Here is a 15358-nt window from a genome sequence, read left to right as displayed (position 1 = left end):
CTTTACTCGATACATCTCCAATCCACAAGTGGAAATGTCCTGAGCCTTCAGCAACTTTGCCCCGTAGTGTCTTGTTGTACATAAATTAATAATTACCTCCCTAAACCAAGTCTTTTGCGGACTTCTCTTGGCATATCGCCCAGCAGACCAGGGCTCACCGCCCAGCTCACCAGGGCTTACCTTACAGCAGACCAAGGGCACAATTTAGGTCTATTTTATGTTGTTAGTCTTGTGACGTGTTTATGTGTTCTTTCATATCTCTTAGAGCGGAGGACTCCGACCATAAATAAGAGGGCCAGTATGGTGGCCCTTAATTATGGGAGGAGCCCGGAGGGTATATAATCAGACCACCCACAACGGTCTGTGTCGGTTCCAGTGCAAGGTACCCACCCACCCATTTCCCTTCTCAGAGTACTTAACTTAAAACACGTTTCTCTACAGAAACATCCATTTACTTTCTTAAGGTATGCGGCCTTCTCTTGGCATATTGCCCAGCAGACCAGGGCTCACCGCCCAGCTCACCAGGGCTTACCTTACAGCAGACCAAGGGCACAATTCAGGTCTATTTTATGTTGTTAGTCTTGTGATGTGTTTATGTGTTCTTTCATATCTCTTAGAGCGGAGGGCTCCGACCATAAATATTGATAACACGGGATGTGATTGTGCTCACTGTTTGGATGTGCTGTGGACTTAATTCCTGCTCAATACAGGGACATATATGATTGGGTGGGGTAAAGTTGGGTGTGTTTCCCCCACCGATGATGCTTGGAGATTGGGGGGCATGGGTTCCCTCCTCCCTCCGCTCTAGGACAGACCGGACAGTGTACTCGGTTGCGTCTGGGGTGGGGGGACGTGGGGGGTTCCTCCCCCGGAAGCCGGACACCCTCTGATCTCGGGAAGTGCTGACTGGGGATACGCTGTCAGGGTTTTCACATTTACAAGAGATCCCTCCTGAATATGTATGCAGTGTGCAGGTATGCATGGGCCCGCAGCCTTGGAAAGAGGCGATTAACATTCTAGCGCCCGTTCGGGTTGCTGGGATTATCCGCGTCCTGAGACCTCAACGGCTTGTGGTAAATAGGGGAGCTGAGGGTGTGGACTGATTAACTTCCCTCCTAAATGGGACATTGAGCTACACCATGGGATAGAACAATCAGGGTTGGAGGGAGACATTAGATTACACTGCCGTCGGCTACATTCCCTCTCGTGGCGAGTGGGGTTTTTCCCTTTTTGTCAGTCAGACAGTGGGAATGCAGTTATAAGTTCATTCCTACGGTTTAGGAAGTTTATGGGGGTATTACTACAACTACTGTTATTACCGATGTCATGTTCAGTTACTGCATGTTTTATGTGTACTAATATTTTAAGTTATACATAACTAAGAAGAGCCTGTATTTTCCCACTTCTAGCATTTCTGATTTAAAGCTGTCATTCAACTCACTATGTCATACTTCACTACATTGTGGATGGGGGGACGGACGGTGAACTCCCCGCTAGCTATACCTTTCCACAACCCTGCATAGGCCTGCGCTCGATTACCAGTCTTATACTGGTGAGTGTCCTAGCACTACTGTGCTGCCACTCTAGAATATCACTGTTCTGCTCTGAGAGAGTAAGCTAACTACTGTCTCTCCTTTCTCTCCTTAGCTTTACTGTTCTCCGCTTACCTATCCCCCCCACCCCCCTACCCCCCCTCCCATCTACCCCCTGACCCCTATCCCCTGCCTATACTTGGAGACCATGGAGGTATTGAATCTACTCTCATTAAATGCGAAGGGCTTAAATGTCCCCGAGAAGAGGTGCATGCTACTGCAGGATCTGCGCCATCTCAGGGTTGAACTGGCGCTGATCCAGGAGACACAATGCTGGTGGCCAATGCAAGTGGCATGCGCTGCCTCCCTGTGCCCCCCTTCCTCCCCTATCCTCCTCCCCCTTTTTCACTCTCGCACTCTCCCCCCCCCTCCTCTGCTTTTCTTCTCTCCTTACTCTCTGTTCCTTCCCTCTGATTTCTCCTTATCACTATTAGTGTGGGTATGGTGGGACCTGTAGTGTGTCATTCCGTTCTACCCCCCACAATAACTTTGAAAACCGGGGTGGGATTTGTGAAACTGTCCAGAGAATCAAGAATACCCTCGGATGGAGGATGTTATCCATCTCAGTAAAAAAGGGGGTTGTCTACATCTAAGGAGGCTCTCCATTTTGAAGAAGTTGAGAGTATCAATTGGGCAAATCGGATGTTTCAGGTGACCCTTGTCTCCTACGTATATATGTGGATGGCTGACCTGTGGTATGATGTGTATCTCAACTTAGCCTATACTGTTGTATCTATGTTTTCTGTTACATCTGGATGTTGTTGTTTCTATCAAAAAAAAACAACTAAACACCAAATCTCAGAAAGAGGCTCAGTCCTTAAGTGGTTAATTTACTTTTTGACACTTTTTTGGTGAATGGGTAGGGGTACAATGTACCCGATGCCCATTCACATGGGGGGGGGGGTGAGATCTGAGGGCCCCCTTGTTAAAGGAGACTTCCAGATTCTGATAAGCCCCCCACCAGCAGACCCTGACAACCAGTGGCCAGGGTTGTCAGGAAGAGATCCTTGTCCCCAAAGTACCCTCCTCATGTTGAAGGCATGTGGCCTGGTATGGTTCAGGAGGGGGGTGCCCCCCATCCTGTTCTCTAGGCTGCGTGCTCGTATAATAGCCTGGTATGAACTGGGGGGGGGGCTCCTGAAAAAAACGTTTGTTTTAAAAACTTTTTTTGCATTGATATATGTCCCCTATGGCAGTACCCGGGTCCCCATAATATGCAATAACTTGCATATAAGCCTTTAAAATTAGCACTTTTGATTTTTCATGTTCGTGACCCATAGACTTTAATAGGGTTTGCATGTTCGCTTAAACATTTTGCCTGTTCGCATGTTCTGGTGCGAATCGGATGTTCGGCTCATTCCTAATAGTTACTATGGTCTAGCTTGGACCAATGTAAATATGTACCATACCTGAGAGATCCCTATAGAAGCTGGAAATCACTGAAATAAACATCGATACCCCAGTAATCTCCACTAGCTTTCGGGGTCCCACGCCAAGCATCATCCCTGCTCCATTTTGAACACAGGAGATTGGCCACTTGGTCATACTGTATTCATCTATTTGCAGCCAACAGGTGGAGCTCTAGTCTTCTTTTCAAGTGTTTACCAGACTATTCTTAATTGTTTTCTTAAATAGAACCTGTGATTTTCAAAGCTTGATAGCTCCAGCTCAAACCATATACAGACAGTCGAATATGTTAGAGCTCATCCCTCTCCCTTCTGTACAGATTTCCAATCAGAGAGAGACAGTCAAAAAAACAAAAAGCTACTCTTGCTCTATGGGTGAAGGTTAAATCCGGGGTTTCTAATAAGGACACCTTATGACTATAATCCAGAAAAGACATGAGAAGCCAGCGGGTTATGAACTTTATCTGAGCTAGAAGATCCTTCAGCTCAGTTTGAAGATCCTTGCATTATTATTTTTGTTCTTTATTTAGCAGTGATCATCACAAAACTCTGAGGGGAGCCCATCCACTAGATTTCCAATCATCCTTGCTGGGACTATTACAAATCTCTGTGCATGGCTGCTTACAGATCCAATCAAAGTGATTACACCAAAATCAATATCAGAAAGTGATTCAAGAAAATAAATGCAACATTATCTCACCATGTTCACCAACGAAGTTCAAGAACACAGGATAGTCTCCTCTATCTCCAAATGCTTCATTTTGGTCAATCAAGGCCTCCTTCACAGCATCATATCCACATAGGACAATTCCAGGTCTCGGGCCCAGGTACAGAGTGTAGACTGGTCCATATTCGTCTTTTAGCTGTGGAAAAGTTAAAGGAGACTTTAAATGTTTACCTAATCTATTGTCAAAACAGGTCTTTTCCCCCTCCATCATAAATTTTCACATATTCTACCAAAAACTGCTAATGTAGTTTCTAGGTCAGTGTCACCAGTTACTATGGACATCAGTCAGTCTTATCTTTTTATCTACGGTATGTATGTATGTATGTATGTATCTATCTATCTATCTATCTATCTATCTATCTATCTATCTATCTATCTATCTACTTCTCAACTATTTGAGAAGAATAACATTTTTACAGTTTTTTTAATCAAGTAAATATGAATCATTGATATGGATAGCTCACGTTTACTACCTGTGGTCAACAAGTGGAAATTTTCAAGTACGATCAGCAGATTTCTGGAGGCTAATTTACAACCACACTGTGAAACAATTCAGAATAGCAGGGAGACAAGATTACACAGACTGCAGGATGAGCCCTAGAAGAACAACGCACTTTGTCCCTCTTTCTAGCATAGATAGGAATGCCTGATTTAGACAGTTATACACAGGGTATATCCATTAATACGGGCAGTGTTCACCTGTTATATTGGAAGAGGCAGCATACTTGTAAATAGAGTGCCATGGGTACATATTATAATAAAAATTGACCGAAACATATGTAGCGCCATAGGTGAGGTTTATTTTTTATAGAGTATTGCATATTTTTTAGCTTATTTTGTTGTTTCTCTTGTAGAATGTACCCAATCATGTTTATCATGTTCATTTCTCAGTATCCTTGGCCCTGAAGAAACTGTGGTTTCTGCAAAACACATTGACCTGAGTTGTTATACATTACCGGATGCTCTAAACGTCTCTTTATATCTGCTACTCTATATAAATAACTTCCTATATTTGGTTTTATTTTAGGCTAATATTGTGTACATTTTTGGTCACAATCTTTTATTTAATATAATAAAAAATTGAAGGTTTTATAAATCACATTGAACTGGATATTTAAAAGGTTCCTGCTAGGTGTCAATAAAGTCACTCTATACTATTTAATTTCTCCTCAAATGTATGGGTAACCTATGCTTAGTACCAATTATAGCAGCTAAAAAGTCCCTTCTTCTTTGGTTAGTGGTAGAAGAGATAACACAGTCCCAATAGAAAATAAAATTAGCTTGCTGACGTTTGAGCTCTTACCAGTCCTGCGCTCCCTTCCAAAATCTCTATGCAATCACAAAGACTCAGTTCGGTATTTACAAGTGAAAGCTCCAAACAGCAGCTTGCCCCTTAGCTTCTTGGAAGTGTCCTTGGGTGACAACCACTCGCAACAGGGTCCTGGGCACACCTGGTTAATATCTCCAGCATTAGAATCTTAAAAGCACTTGCGTGGGGACCGATCTACAGCAGTGGAGTACCTAGCAGATAGGCAGCTTCCTGCACATTCCTGCACTCACTCACTGCATGTGTCCTCACCCATCTCTCTCCCTTCCAGCCTTCTATTTTCTTTTTAGATATAACTAAACGCCACCAAAATGACTGCCCCCAGTGGTGTCCTTAAAAGGTTTATAAAGGTATTAGGAGAGAAGCGGTGGTACTGGCAATCCACACAGGGGACAAATACACCGATAATTAGGGCGTTGATCATTAGTGTCCTGATTATTAGTGCAGCCCCAACAGTGCTCATCAGTACTTCCAATCATTGCCCATCATTCCTGCCTATCAGTGCAGCCTCGTTACATCAGTGCCTCCTCATCACTGCCTATCAGTGCACATCAGTGGAAAAAGAGAAAAATTACTTATTTACATAATTTTATAACAGAAACTAAGAAAAACATTTTTTTTGTTAAAATTTTTTGATCTTTTTTCGTTTGTTTAGCAAAAAAATATAAAACCCAGTTACAATTAAATAACACTAAAAGAAAGCTCTATCGAGCTCCAAAAAATGAAAAAAAATTGTTTTGGTACAGTGTTGCATAATAATTCAAAATACGACAGCGCTGAATGCTAAAAATTGGCCTGGGCAGGGAGGGGGTGAAAGTGCCTGGAAGGCAAGTGGTTAAAGATGTCTGACACATTTCTGTATTATTGAATGTTCAACTATTGGTCTTCCTAAAGATGGCTGCTGTACTGGTACACAAACAACTGTTCAACCTAACTCTGTTAATCCCACAGAAGAATAATGCAGCAACAACAGGAGGAAAAACAAAAGTCTGCAGCAATGATATGGAACAAAAGAAAGCTGGATGGCCGTACTCCTGTGCAATCTCTTTATTCAGAATACACTGATATACAGTGGTGAACTACAGGTACAAGCTTGATGCATTTCACACCAATATTGGTGTGAAATGTGTCAGTTTGTACCTGTAGTCCACCACTGTATATCCGTGTATTCAGAATAAAGAGATTGCACAGGAGTGCGGCCGTCCAGCTTTCTTTTGTTCCACGTACCTGTTTGCATACAACGCTCCCACCATCCACGTGGGATAGAGGTTTTGAAGTAGCAGGTTAAGGGAAACAGCCCTTGAGCGATGTAATTGTACATATCTGCAGCAACTATAGTCCTGGATACATAGGTTTTAATTGCTAAAGAAAGAATACAAAAGAAAGACTAACACAAATGCAGTGTTTGCTGGGTAGCTTTTGCAATTTGCTGTAGTTTCATTCACACCATTGTGCTGTATTACATGCAATGGTGCACTACAGTGCCATTTATTGTAAGTTGCACTCTAATGCACTTGCAAAAGGCACGTGCCTTGCAATGCAGCACAGGGAGGCAAAGTGCATAGCGTCCTGCATGTTCTGTTGCAGCAAAGTGCAGCCTTGCCCTATTTCCCTGTGCTGTGCATTTCATCAGCACATTAATTTTAATGACTTTTTAACACTGCAATACAATGAGTCAATACACAATGCACAGTGCTGTAGTATGAATTGGCCCTAAATGGTTTCAGGCGTTGTTAACAGCTGCAGAAGTTTATCTAATCCACATAGGTCAATTCTATCAGTTGTAGTGCCCTCCTAGTGATGCTGCTAAGCCAGCCCAAATTAGTTTTTAGCTTTACTGTAATCAGTAGTACAGTAAATTATTGTTTTTGTCTGGTTAGGGTTCCTAGCTGGGTGTTTGATTTCTCCCACCTGCCTCCAGAAGACATTTCCAGAATATAGGGCAGAGAGAGCCAAATAACCAGTATGAATATTCATCAGGCCCCAGCTAATACCTGGCGGGAGGCATTCAAAAGGTGGCTGGGGAGGTGATAAATGTTTGGGAGACCTTTCCAGAGTGTTCTTCCTCTGTTGGGAGGGTTCCAGTTTTCTAAGGGCTGCTGCCCCGGAGGCAGATTTACTGAGTAAAGGATTGCAGTTGGCGCTTCAGCAGGAGATAGGCTGAGGGCTTGGAGAAGATTGAAAGGGGATGTTTGCTACAGTCTGGGCCTCAGCAGGAGCTAGGCTGAGGTCCTGGGGATGATTGGTAGAGGATCAGTGCAGGAGGCAATGCCAAAAGTCCTGGTCTGGAAAAAGGATCTGTTATCTCCCTCAGTGAGGATCTCCCAGTGGAAGCTTAGTGGTGTACAGCTCCTAGGACCTGATTTGGGACTTTCATGTGTGACTGCAGTCAGGAAGATTTAGTGTGAAGATGGTCTTCTATTTGATTTCTGTTATTGTGGTGACGCTAAAACCCTCTCCTGTTCAAGTTACTCAGGCATAAATTCTAAAAAGACATCCTCTAGACCAGGGATATGCAATTAGTGGACCTCCAGTTGTTGCAAAACTACAAGTCGCATCATGCCTCTGCCTCTGGGTATCATGCTTGTGTCAAAGTCTTGCTATGCCTCACGGGACTTGTAGTTCTTCAACAGCTAGAAGTCCACTAATTGCATATCCCTGCTCTAGACCGAGCATGTATTGTTGTTTTGCATGGAACTGTGCTTGTAGCTGGCAGCCTGTGTACTAGCAAGGGAAACCTGGGCATATTCTCAGAGGACAGCCTGGGGGTAAGCACTACACAGGTTGTAACCTGTAGTTATAATTGGGACAGCAACATCTTGTTATTCCATGTTGTGTTACTTTTATTTCTAAGACATAGCAAAGCCTATGCTTTAGGTATAGTTGGGAATACCCCAAGGTGGGTAAGGCTACCATCCCCATAGCGGGGCTGTTAAGGGGGACAATCTCCAGGGATACTCTGCAAACCTGCTCAATGAAAGTCGTTAAGCTGGAATGCCCCATTTCTGGCAGCCAAGCAGTGTGACAGCAAAGTGGAGTGACTTCCCACCCCAGAATTTGAGGTAGATGAAAAAACTGAATAGATATAAATTCCTTGTTTGACTGGAGGAAGGCTAATGAATAAGCCTTGGATGAACCTCATGGATACGTTTAAATGGGCAGAGTGAAAAGACGCTCCATTGGTTGCCCCCTACCACAGGCAATATGGGTGTCTCAGGGGCCCAGTTCCAGAGAGAGGTTGAAGCTTTTACCAGAGTCCAAGACTTCTGAGGGATTGGTCCCCTCTTGTCCTTAGGGATATACTGTATACTGTACCAAAGCATAACAATCTCCTACTGCTTGTTGCAACCTGGCAAGTTGTGTTGTCTAGGATCAGAGCCATCTCAGTGGCAAGCAGAGCTCTAAGGTATTTGTATGACATTCAGCTAGTTCAAGAGACAAACAATGTGTGTGGGTCTGTTCCAGATAGTTGGAGGTCACACCCTACCTTGTTAATTTTGGCCAGACGATTGGGGGCCCACTAAATTTGGGGGCACAGTTCCCAGGCCTGGAGCAATCTCAGACTTCTTGGATCCAGAAATGGAAACAATGCCTGTGTGAAGCCCAACAGTTCTACAGGGACATGGGTAGAGCAAGAGGAGCAGGAGATGCCTGACTTCCACGTTAGTAAACAAAAGGTGTGTCAACCACCAGAAGTCAATTGGTGGTTGCTGCATGCTCTTCCATCAACAACCCCAGGAGAGGTCTTGGGTCTTGATGAGCTGACACCAATGGTTACTCAGCTTGGGTCTATCACAACGCTGTGGACCCCTTTGATCCAACATTCTCTGACCTTCTAGCAGTCAAAGAAGCAATACATTTTGGCCTAGAAGATAGTCCTTGAAGCACTCACAGAGATCTAACTTCATTGGCTGACAGCTGATCACATGGTAAGGGGCTGGGTCCAGCCCCTTACTCAGATCGGTGATCACCCGAGTCTCAGTGACTCTGTGATCACGACGCGCGCAGGGAGCGTGCACAAGGGAGGACATCATATGACGGCCTCCTGGGAATTCACATCCACGCTGTGGTCGTCATTCGGCCATAGCGCGGATCTCAGGTGGTTAATTCATTTCTTTTTTTCAGAAATTATTTTGTATGTGTTCGGGTCCTGTGAATTTGAATGATCTTTATAAAGGTTATAAAGATTTTTAGTGGGAGAGTGAATTTTTTCCCATTTTTTTTTATTACATTGTGCTGCTCGTTTAATGATGTGGCCTCTCAATACAGCTTTATGGGCTAGCCATAGTGTAGTTGGGGAAATATCTGGAGTTGAGTTTAGTGAAAAATAATCTTTTATTTCTGATGCAATTTCATTTTGGTGTGTGGGGTCTGTTAATAATTTATTGATTCTCCATGAATATGGGGTGGAAGTGAGGCCTATAAATTGAGTGCTAAGATTGGTGATGTGATGGTCTGACCAGGAACAGGGGTGTATTGAGGCATCATGGGTATTGGCTAGAATTATTGGGGTACAAAATATATAGTCTATTCGTGAATAAGAATCATGTGGGTGAGAATAAAAGGTATACTCACGTGCGCCTACATTTAAAGCTCTCCAGGAGTCAATTGTAAATCATTTATGTGTGTAATAATTGTTTTTGAGAATGTTTTTGTATTTGGTTTTGTTTGCTACAACCCAACAAGGTTGGGTTGAAAAGCTGAGTTAAAGCGGAGTTCCCATTATAAAAAAATAAATAAAAGTCACCAGCAGCTACAAATACTGCAGCTGCTGACTTTTAATAATCGGACACTTACCTGTCCCATGGTCCAGCGATGTGGGGGGATCGAAGCCCCCCTTTCGACTCCCCCTCCGCTCGTCCGCGCCGCTTGCTGTGATTGGCCACGCAATCATCTGAGACCTGTCACGTGTTCCAGATGATTGCCTAGAGGGAGGGGGGAGAGGTGATCTCCCTTCCTGCGCTGAAGGAAGTGTTTCATTTGGTGCATATACATTAGCAATCGTTAATTCTCTACCTGCTAAGGTACCTTTGAAAATGATGAACCTACTATCTTCATCCTTGTAAACCTGTTGAACCTCTAATTGGAAAGATTGATGGATAAAGATTGCCACTCCTTTAGTTTTGGAGGAGGTATAAAACGATTGATTAAAAGCTTTGTGAAAAGATGTAGGGTGGCTGTCTTTCATGAAATGGGTTTCTTGTAACATTAATATTTTGATATTTAGTTTTTTATATTGTAAAATATTGTAAAAAGGCTGTTTTCCTTTTGTACGGGAAATTAAATCCTTAAACATTGTGTGACAATACAGTGATAGTCATAGTATTAGTGTCAATTTTGGGGAGTCATCAGGAAGTGATAATGTGTGATAAATTGAATGGCTGTGCAACTTGTGGCATAGAAAAAGGATTGTACCAAAACATTTTTTTAATAAAAACTGAAATTGGTTTAACATTAATTAAGTGTAACATGTATCTGTAATAAAAAACTGGGATTGGAAAGAAAAAGATTTTCCAACCGACAGTGAAAAATAATGAGACCTGTCTTAAACTCAGTGTTAGGGTTTATGAAAATATAATAAATAAATAAATAATAATAAAAAAAATAAACAGGAAACATCTCTCTGGTGAGAGAATATGTAACGACTAAGTGGGGGTAAATTATATCACCCACAACAATTATCATGGGTATGAATAGCTGTGCAACTTTTAATCAATACCTACAATTTTAAAGAATCTGTAAATGATTTTCTACTTGAAACTGAGAAAAACTAGTAAATCAAGATGTGGGACCAAACATCTAGTGGAGTCAAACAATTCCACCCTGGTTCAAAACAATTATAATTGATTTATGTATTTGAATCAAATTGTATATCGTATGTTGTCGTCTAGAGTCCAGCGAAAATAGTGGGTGAAAGTGACAGGTGGGTGAAACTTATATGAATGAGACAACCAAAAGACCTTGAAAAAAAAATGGAGATATGTTCACTGTTGCATATGGAGTTGCTATAAAGGTATAGTGCAAAATATGGCTGTGTTGGATTATAAATGATTATAAAAAATTCTGTTCTAAATGTAATGTGGAAAATAATATAAATGTTAAAGCTTGTAATACCATTTTATGGCTGTAGATGTCAGTGTATATTCATCTTCTGATTTAGTTTGGTCATTCAAGCTGTGAAAAATAACTTTATATACTGTTGGTACATAGGGCTAATATCCGATTTTATATATAACCTGGTGTTTTAAGAACTGTTTTATAACCCTGAGGCTACTCAGATAAAACTATTAAGGAGAATAGATGTAGAAAAATCAAGAAAAAAAAATAAAACTATATAAAGACAAAAATAAAGGTGTGTGTGTATATATATGTAGCGGATGACATTTTGGACAAAATGCCATACGCATGTACATTTAGTTTTTGCCTCAGAACAGTAGGGGTTCTGAGGGTTAATTACGTAGGTTGACCTTGACATCAGTCTGGCCGGGCTGTGTTGGAAGTTCTGCCTGGTCATGTGAGCAGTGAGGTTCACATGACAGGCCAGAACCAGGCCTGGTTGGACGTTTTGAGTATCAACTTTCTCAGAACCAATCAGTGGGAGTACCGGGCCCCACTGGGGAGTCTGGGAAGGGGTACTTAAGGTGTGTGGGTCACGTGTTGAGGAAAGAGGAGTTTGTGAGGCCCGTGTGGTCTGTTCTGGTTCCAGGACTGGGGTAGCCCCGTGAAAGGTCCCGGTCACGGGGTGTTCGACATCCCACAACATGTTCCGGTTAGAGGCCCCTGATAGACCTGCCTGGTCTGGGGTAGGGATCCGTCTGTTCCTGGGTCCGGGGTCCCGGACCCCGCTGGTCCGAGGTGCAGTAACTGAGGGAGGATTCAACATGTCCAGGTGTGCTCTCCGCTTGGAGAGGCACCACAGCTCATGGAAGTGACTGGGGGAGGACTCTTCGGAGGAGGGCCGGCAAGTGGCATGCTGAGAAGTGCCTGGTTACTGAGTTGGGAAGGACACTGACGAATTCACGTTTTTCCAGTACAATTGAGGAGACGGAAAACGTTCCAGGTACTGAGGAAAAAGGTACCTGCTCACCCTTAGTTACAACTTGCATACGTTCATAGGATTGCTTCAAGTTTTGAGTCGATGTGCTGACTACCTTGGTCTCTGGCTAGAGATCTGTTCAGCCTTGAAGTACCCAGCTGCGAGTGGCTACACTCTGGGTGGAATTGGAGACTTTGCTAGACCCACAGTTCAAGGTGCCTGAGTTCTTCACCCGTTCCCTCTGTTCCCATGAGAGACTGTTTTATTGGATGTTACAACTGCAAAATAAAACCTTTGTTAAAGGACTTTATCCGTGTCAGTGTTCAAGTCGTTGGGTATCAACCCTGGGAACCTCTAGACGTAGAAGAGCAGGCCAAGAGAAGGTAACTGGTAAGCCCAATAAGTCAAGGCCACCCAGCAAGGGTTGTGGCCGCTACACACACATATATATATATATATATATATATATATATATATATATATATATATATATATATATATATATATATATATATATATATATATACATATATATACATATACACACATACATACATACACATATATATGGTCAAAAGAAAAGTGGAAAAAAAAGAAAAGAAGAATGGTCTTCTGGTTATCCCTCATAAAAAATAATTAATTCTCTTCAGTTCCATCGACCAGCTTCATGTCTGGTTCTGCGTCTGTCACCTGTTGAAGCAGGAATGTTCCAGATAGGAGCCGGACGCGGTGTAGATGGAGTACGTGAGAGGTTGCTGGGGTCCAGAAGGCCTAACTTGGTCAGAATATCTTGACCTTCAGGGATAGTGGTGGCGATGTAAGTTGTGCCATTGTGAGGAATAATTCATTTAAATGGGAATCCCCATCTGTAGCGAATTCTTGCTATGGAGAGCACAGAAGTGATTTCTTAAAATTTTCCTGCGTCTGTCCAGTATTGCTTGGGAGATGTCTGGATAGATTTGCAGCTGTATATTTAAAGTAATGTTTCTGATGCCTCGTGCAGACCGCATTATTTCTTCTCGGACTAAGAAGTCTTTCATACATAATATAATGTCTCTGGGTGGTTTATCTGGAGGGGGTTTGGCCCTTAGTACACAATGAATACAATCACATATGAAGGAACGTGAGTCTTTTTCTGGCAACAGAGACTGGGATAATTTTGAGGAGTATGAGATTAAATCTGTGATAGATTCTGGGGCACCTCTTAGTCTAAGATTACGCCTTCTGTTCCTGTTGTCTAAATCTTCCACATGTGCTTGCAGTTGTGTAAAAGCAGATGAAAGGGATTCATGTTCCCTAGAGAGATCATTAAATGCGATTGCTAATTCATCATGCTTGTTTTCAAGCAAGTCCGTACATGTGCCTAAGGCTTATATCTCCTGAGATAGGGTACTTGTGTATTTTTGAATTTCAGTTTGAAATTTAGTGAACAGTTTGGTATATAGCGTATCTAAACTAATGTCCAGATCTGCCTTTGAAAGAGGAACGTGCTCTTTTTGATGATTCTGTGTCCTGCTGCTTTAGGTCTATTGCAGGAGAAGGGGAGGTAGATGTAGTGGGTAGGGAGCCAGCACCATTTTTTGCCATGCTGCCACACACCTGTGATCTAAGAAGATAGTGATTGAGTGACTTCTGACTGCCTCCACATCTCCTTCTCCCCCCGAATTCGGCATGCACAAGATCTTATGTGAAGGGGTGCTTCTTTTCAGTGCTTATAGCGGCGGTTTATGTCCCCTATTCCGTGGCTGTGAGCCAGAGCGCTCGTTAGATGCAGCTGCTCCATCCCATACCGTGCATGCGCCCTCAGAAAAGCATTTTTTTGGCATAATACTATATGGTGTATAAATACGCGTTATTATATATGATATTAATATGAATATCTCCTAAACGTGCTCCATTTAGGAGATAGTCACCCTGGATGCATCCAGTTACATCACTGGTGCATGCGCTCTGAAGGTCTGGCATACCTTGCTGGACCTTCACAGCTTCATGCCGGAAGTGAGGGCTTTAGCATGCATACATGGGAGTGATGTAATTGCAGCTCCAGCCAATCATATAGCCAGAGCATGCAAACCCAGAAGAAAGACCGCGGGAAGATGCCAACCCTCTCAGCGGTGACAATACAGCACTTGAGGGCTTCGTTCCAAGGTGAGTATTTCACAATTGCCTTGCAGGTCTTTTTTTTTCAAAACAGTCGTGGTTTACAACTGCTTTAAAGTTTGTTTATAGCAAAACTTTTCTTCCCTGAATTAATACTTTATGTAGAAGATAAACTACAGGAGCAAAAAAACAATACCTAGTGTTCCTTGTTACACATAGGAACCAATTAGTTTACTGGAGCCAGGTTAATGAAACATTCATTCATTCAGGTCATGGTATACTGTATCTAGTAGTAGTTAACAGGGGTGGCCTGTCCATTAAGCAGAAACACAGAATCTGTATCTTCCCTACTGACAGAACAGCAGTCTGACTTGTGTACATCGGCAGACCGCCGTTCTGTCTCTCTCGGGAGCATTCTGCGGGTCCTGGTGGACATTGGGTGCGCTGGACCTGCTGATTGTTTCCTGCTGTGTCCAATCACAGCAGGAGCAGGTCGGCGTGGCATGAGTGCGCGCCCCAGACCCAGAAGTGCAGAGCCACATACAGGTACGTAATACTGCACAGGAGAGCCCCCTATGCGGTCAGCAAGCAGTTAAAGATAACCTTTCCTGAGTGACATTGGGGCTGCCTTTGCCAATCCCTTTTTAAAGATACTACTTGTCTGGCTAGTAAACTGATCAACTGCATCCATTAATATTTGAGTTATCAATCTGGAACATATAGACATATCTGCAAAGCCATATATCCTTATTTCCATACTTGTGCCAGGTTATGGGACTCAAAGTATTGAAACAAGAGGGTTAACATGACAGCCAAGAGACTAGCATTTGCAGAATGAGAAGTAACAATGGAAGCCTCTATGACTGTTAGGAAAGGCTTTCTCTAACGCGCCTCCCCCCCCTAAAAAAAAATAAATACCAAACTACCTTTCCCAAGTATAGGGCTGAGATCTATTCAAACTTACTCACCTTCATAAGTGACCTGCCAATGTCCTTTGTGTTGACCTGCAGTAGATTCCCAATGAATGGTAAAGGCATGGGTCCCGGAGGAAGTGTTGCTTTCTCCTTTAAAATCCTCATGAAGCTCAGAATTATACAGGACACAAAGCAGATGATGATAAGGAGATATGTGGCATACCAATCCATACTGCTACCTGCCACATAGACACAA

General features: G+C 42.9%; 1 protein-coding gene across 1 annotated transcript in view; it reads right to left on the bottom strand.

Annotated features, from left to right (window-relative positions):
* Nucleotides 1-15358, bottom strand: part of LOC143982958 (cytochrome P450 2F3-like) — an 87588-nt gene that overhangs the window by 58013 nt on the left and 14217 nt on the right. The window contains exons 2-3 of the mRNA XM_077482127.1: nt 15157-15341; nt 3699-3861 (exon numbers count right to left, since the gene is read on the bottom strand). Of these exons, the coding sequence (XP_077338253.1) occupies nt 3699-3861; nt 15157-15341 (348 nt within the window). The remainder of the gene's footprint in view (nt 1-3698; nt 3862-15156; nt 15342-15358) is intronic.

The sequence above is a fragment of the Lithobates pipiens genome, unplaced genomic scaffold (assembly GCF_037356315.1).
Source record: "Lithobates pipiens isolate NorthernLeopardFrog02 unplaced genomic scaffold, aLitPip1_a1.2 Scaffold_1, whole genome shotgun sequence".
In the NCBI taxonomy this organism is placed as follows: Eukaryota; Metazoa; Chordata; class Amphibia; order Anura; family Ranidae; genus Lithobates; species Lithobates pipiens.
This window is presented reverse-complemented; position numbering and strand designations above follow the sequence as displayed.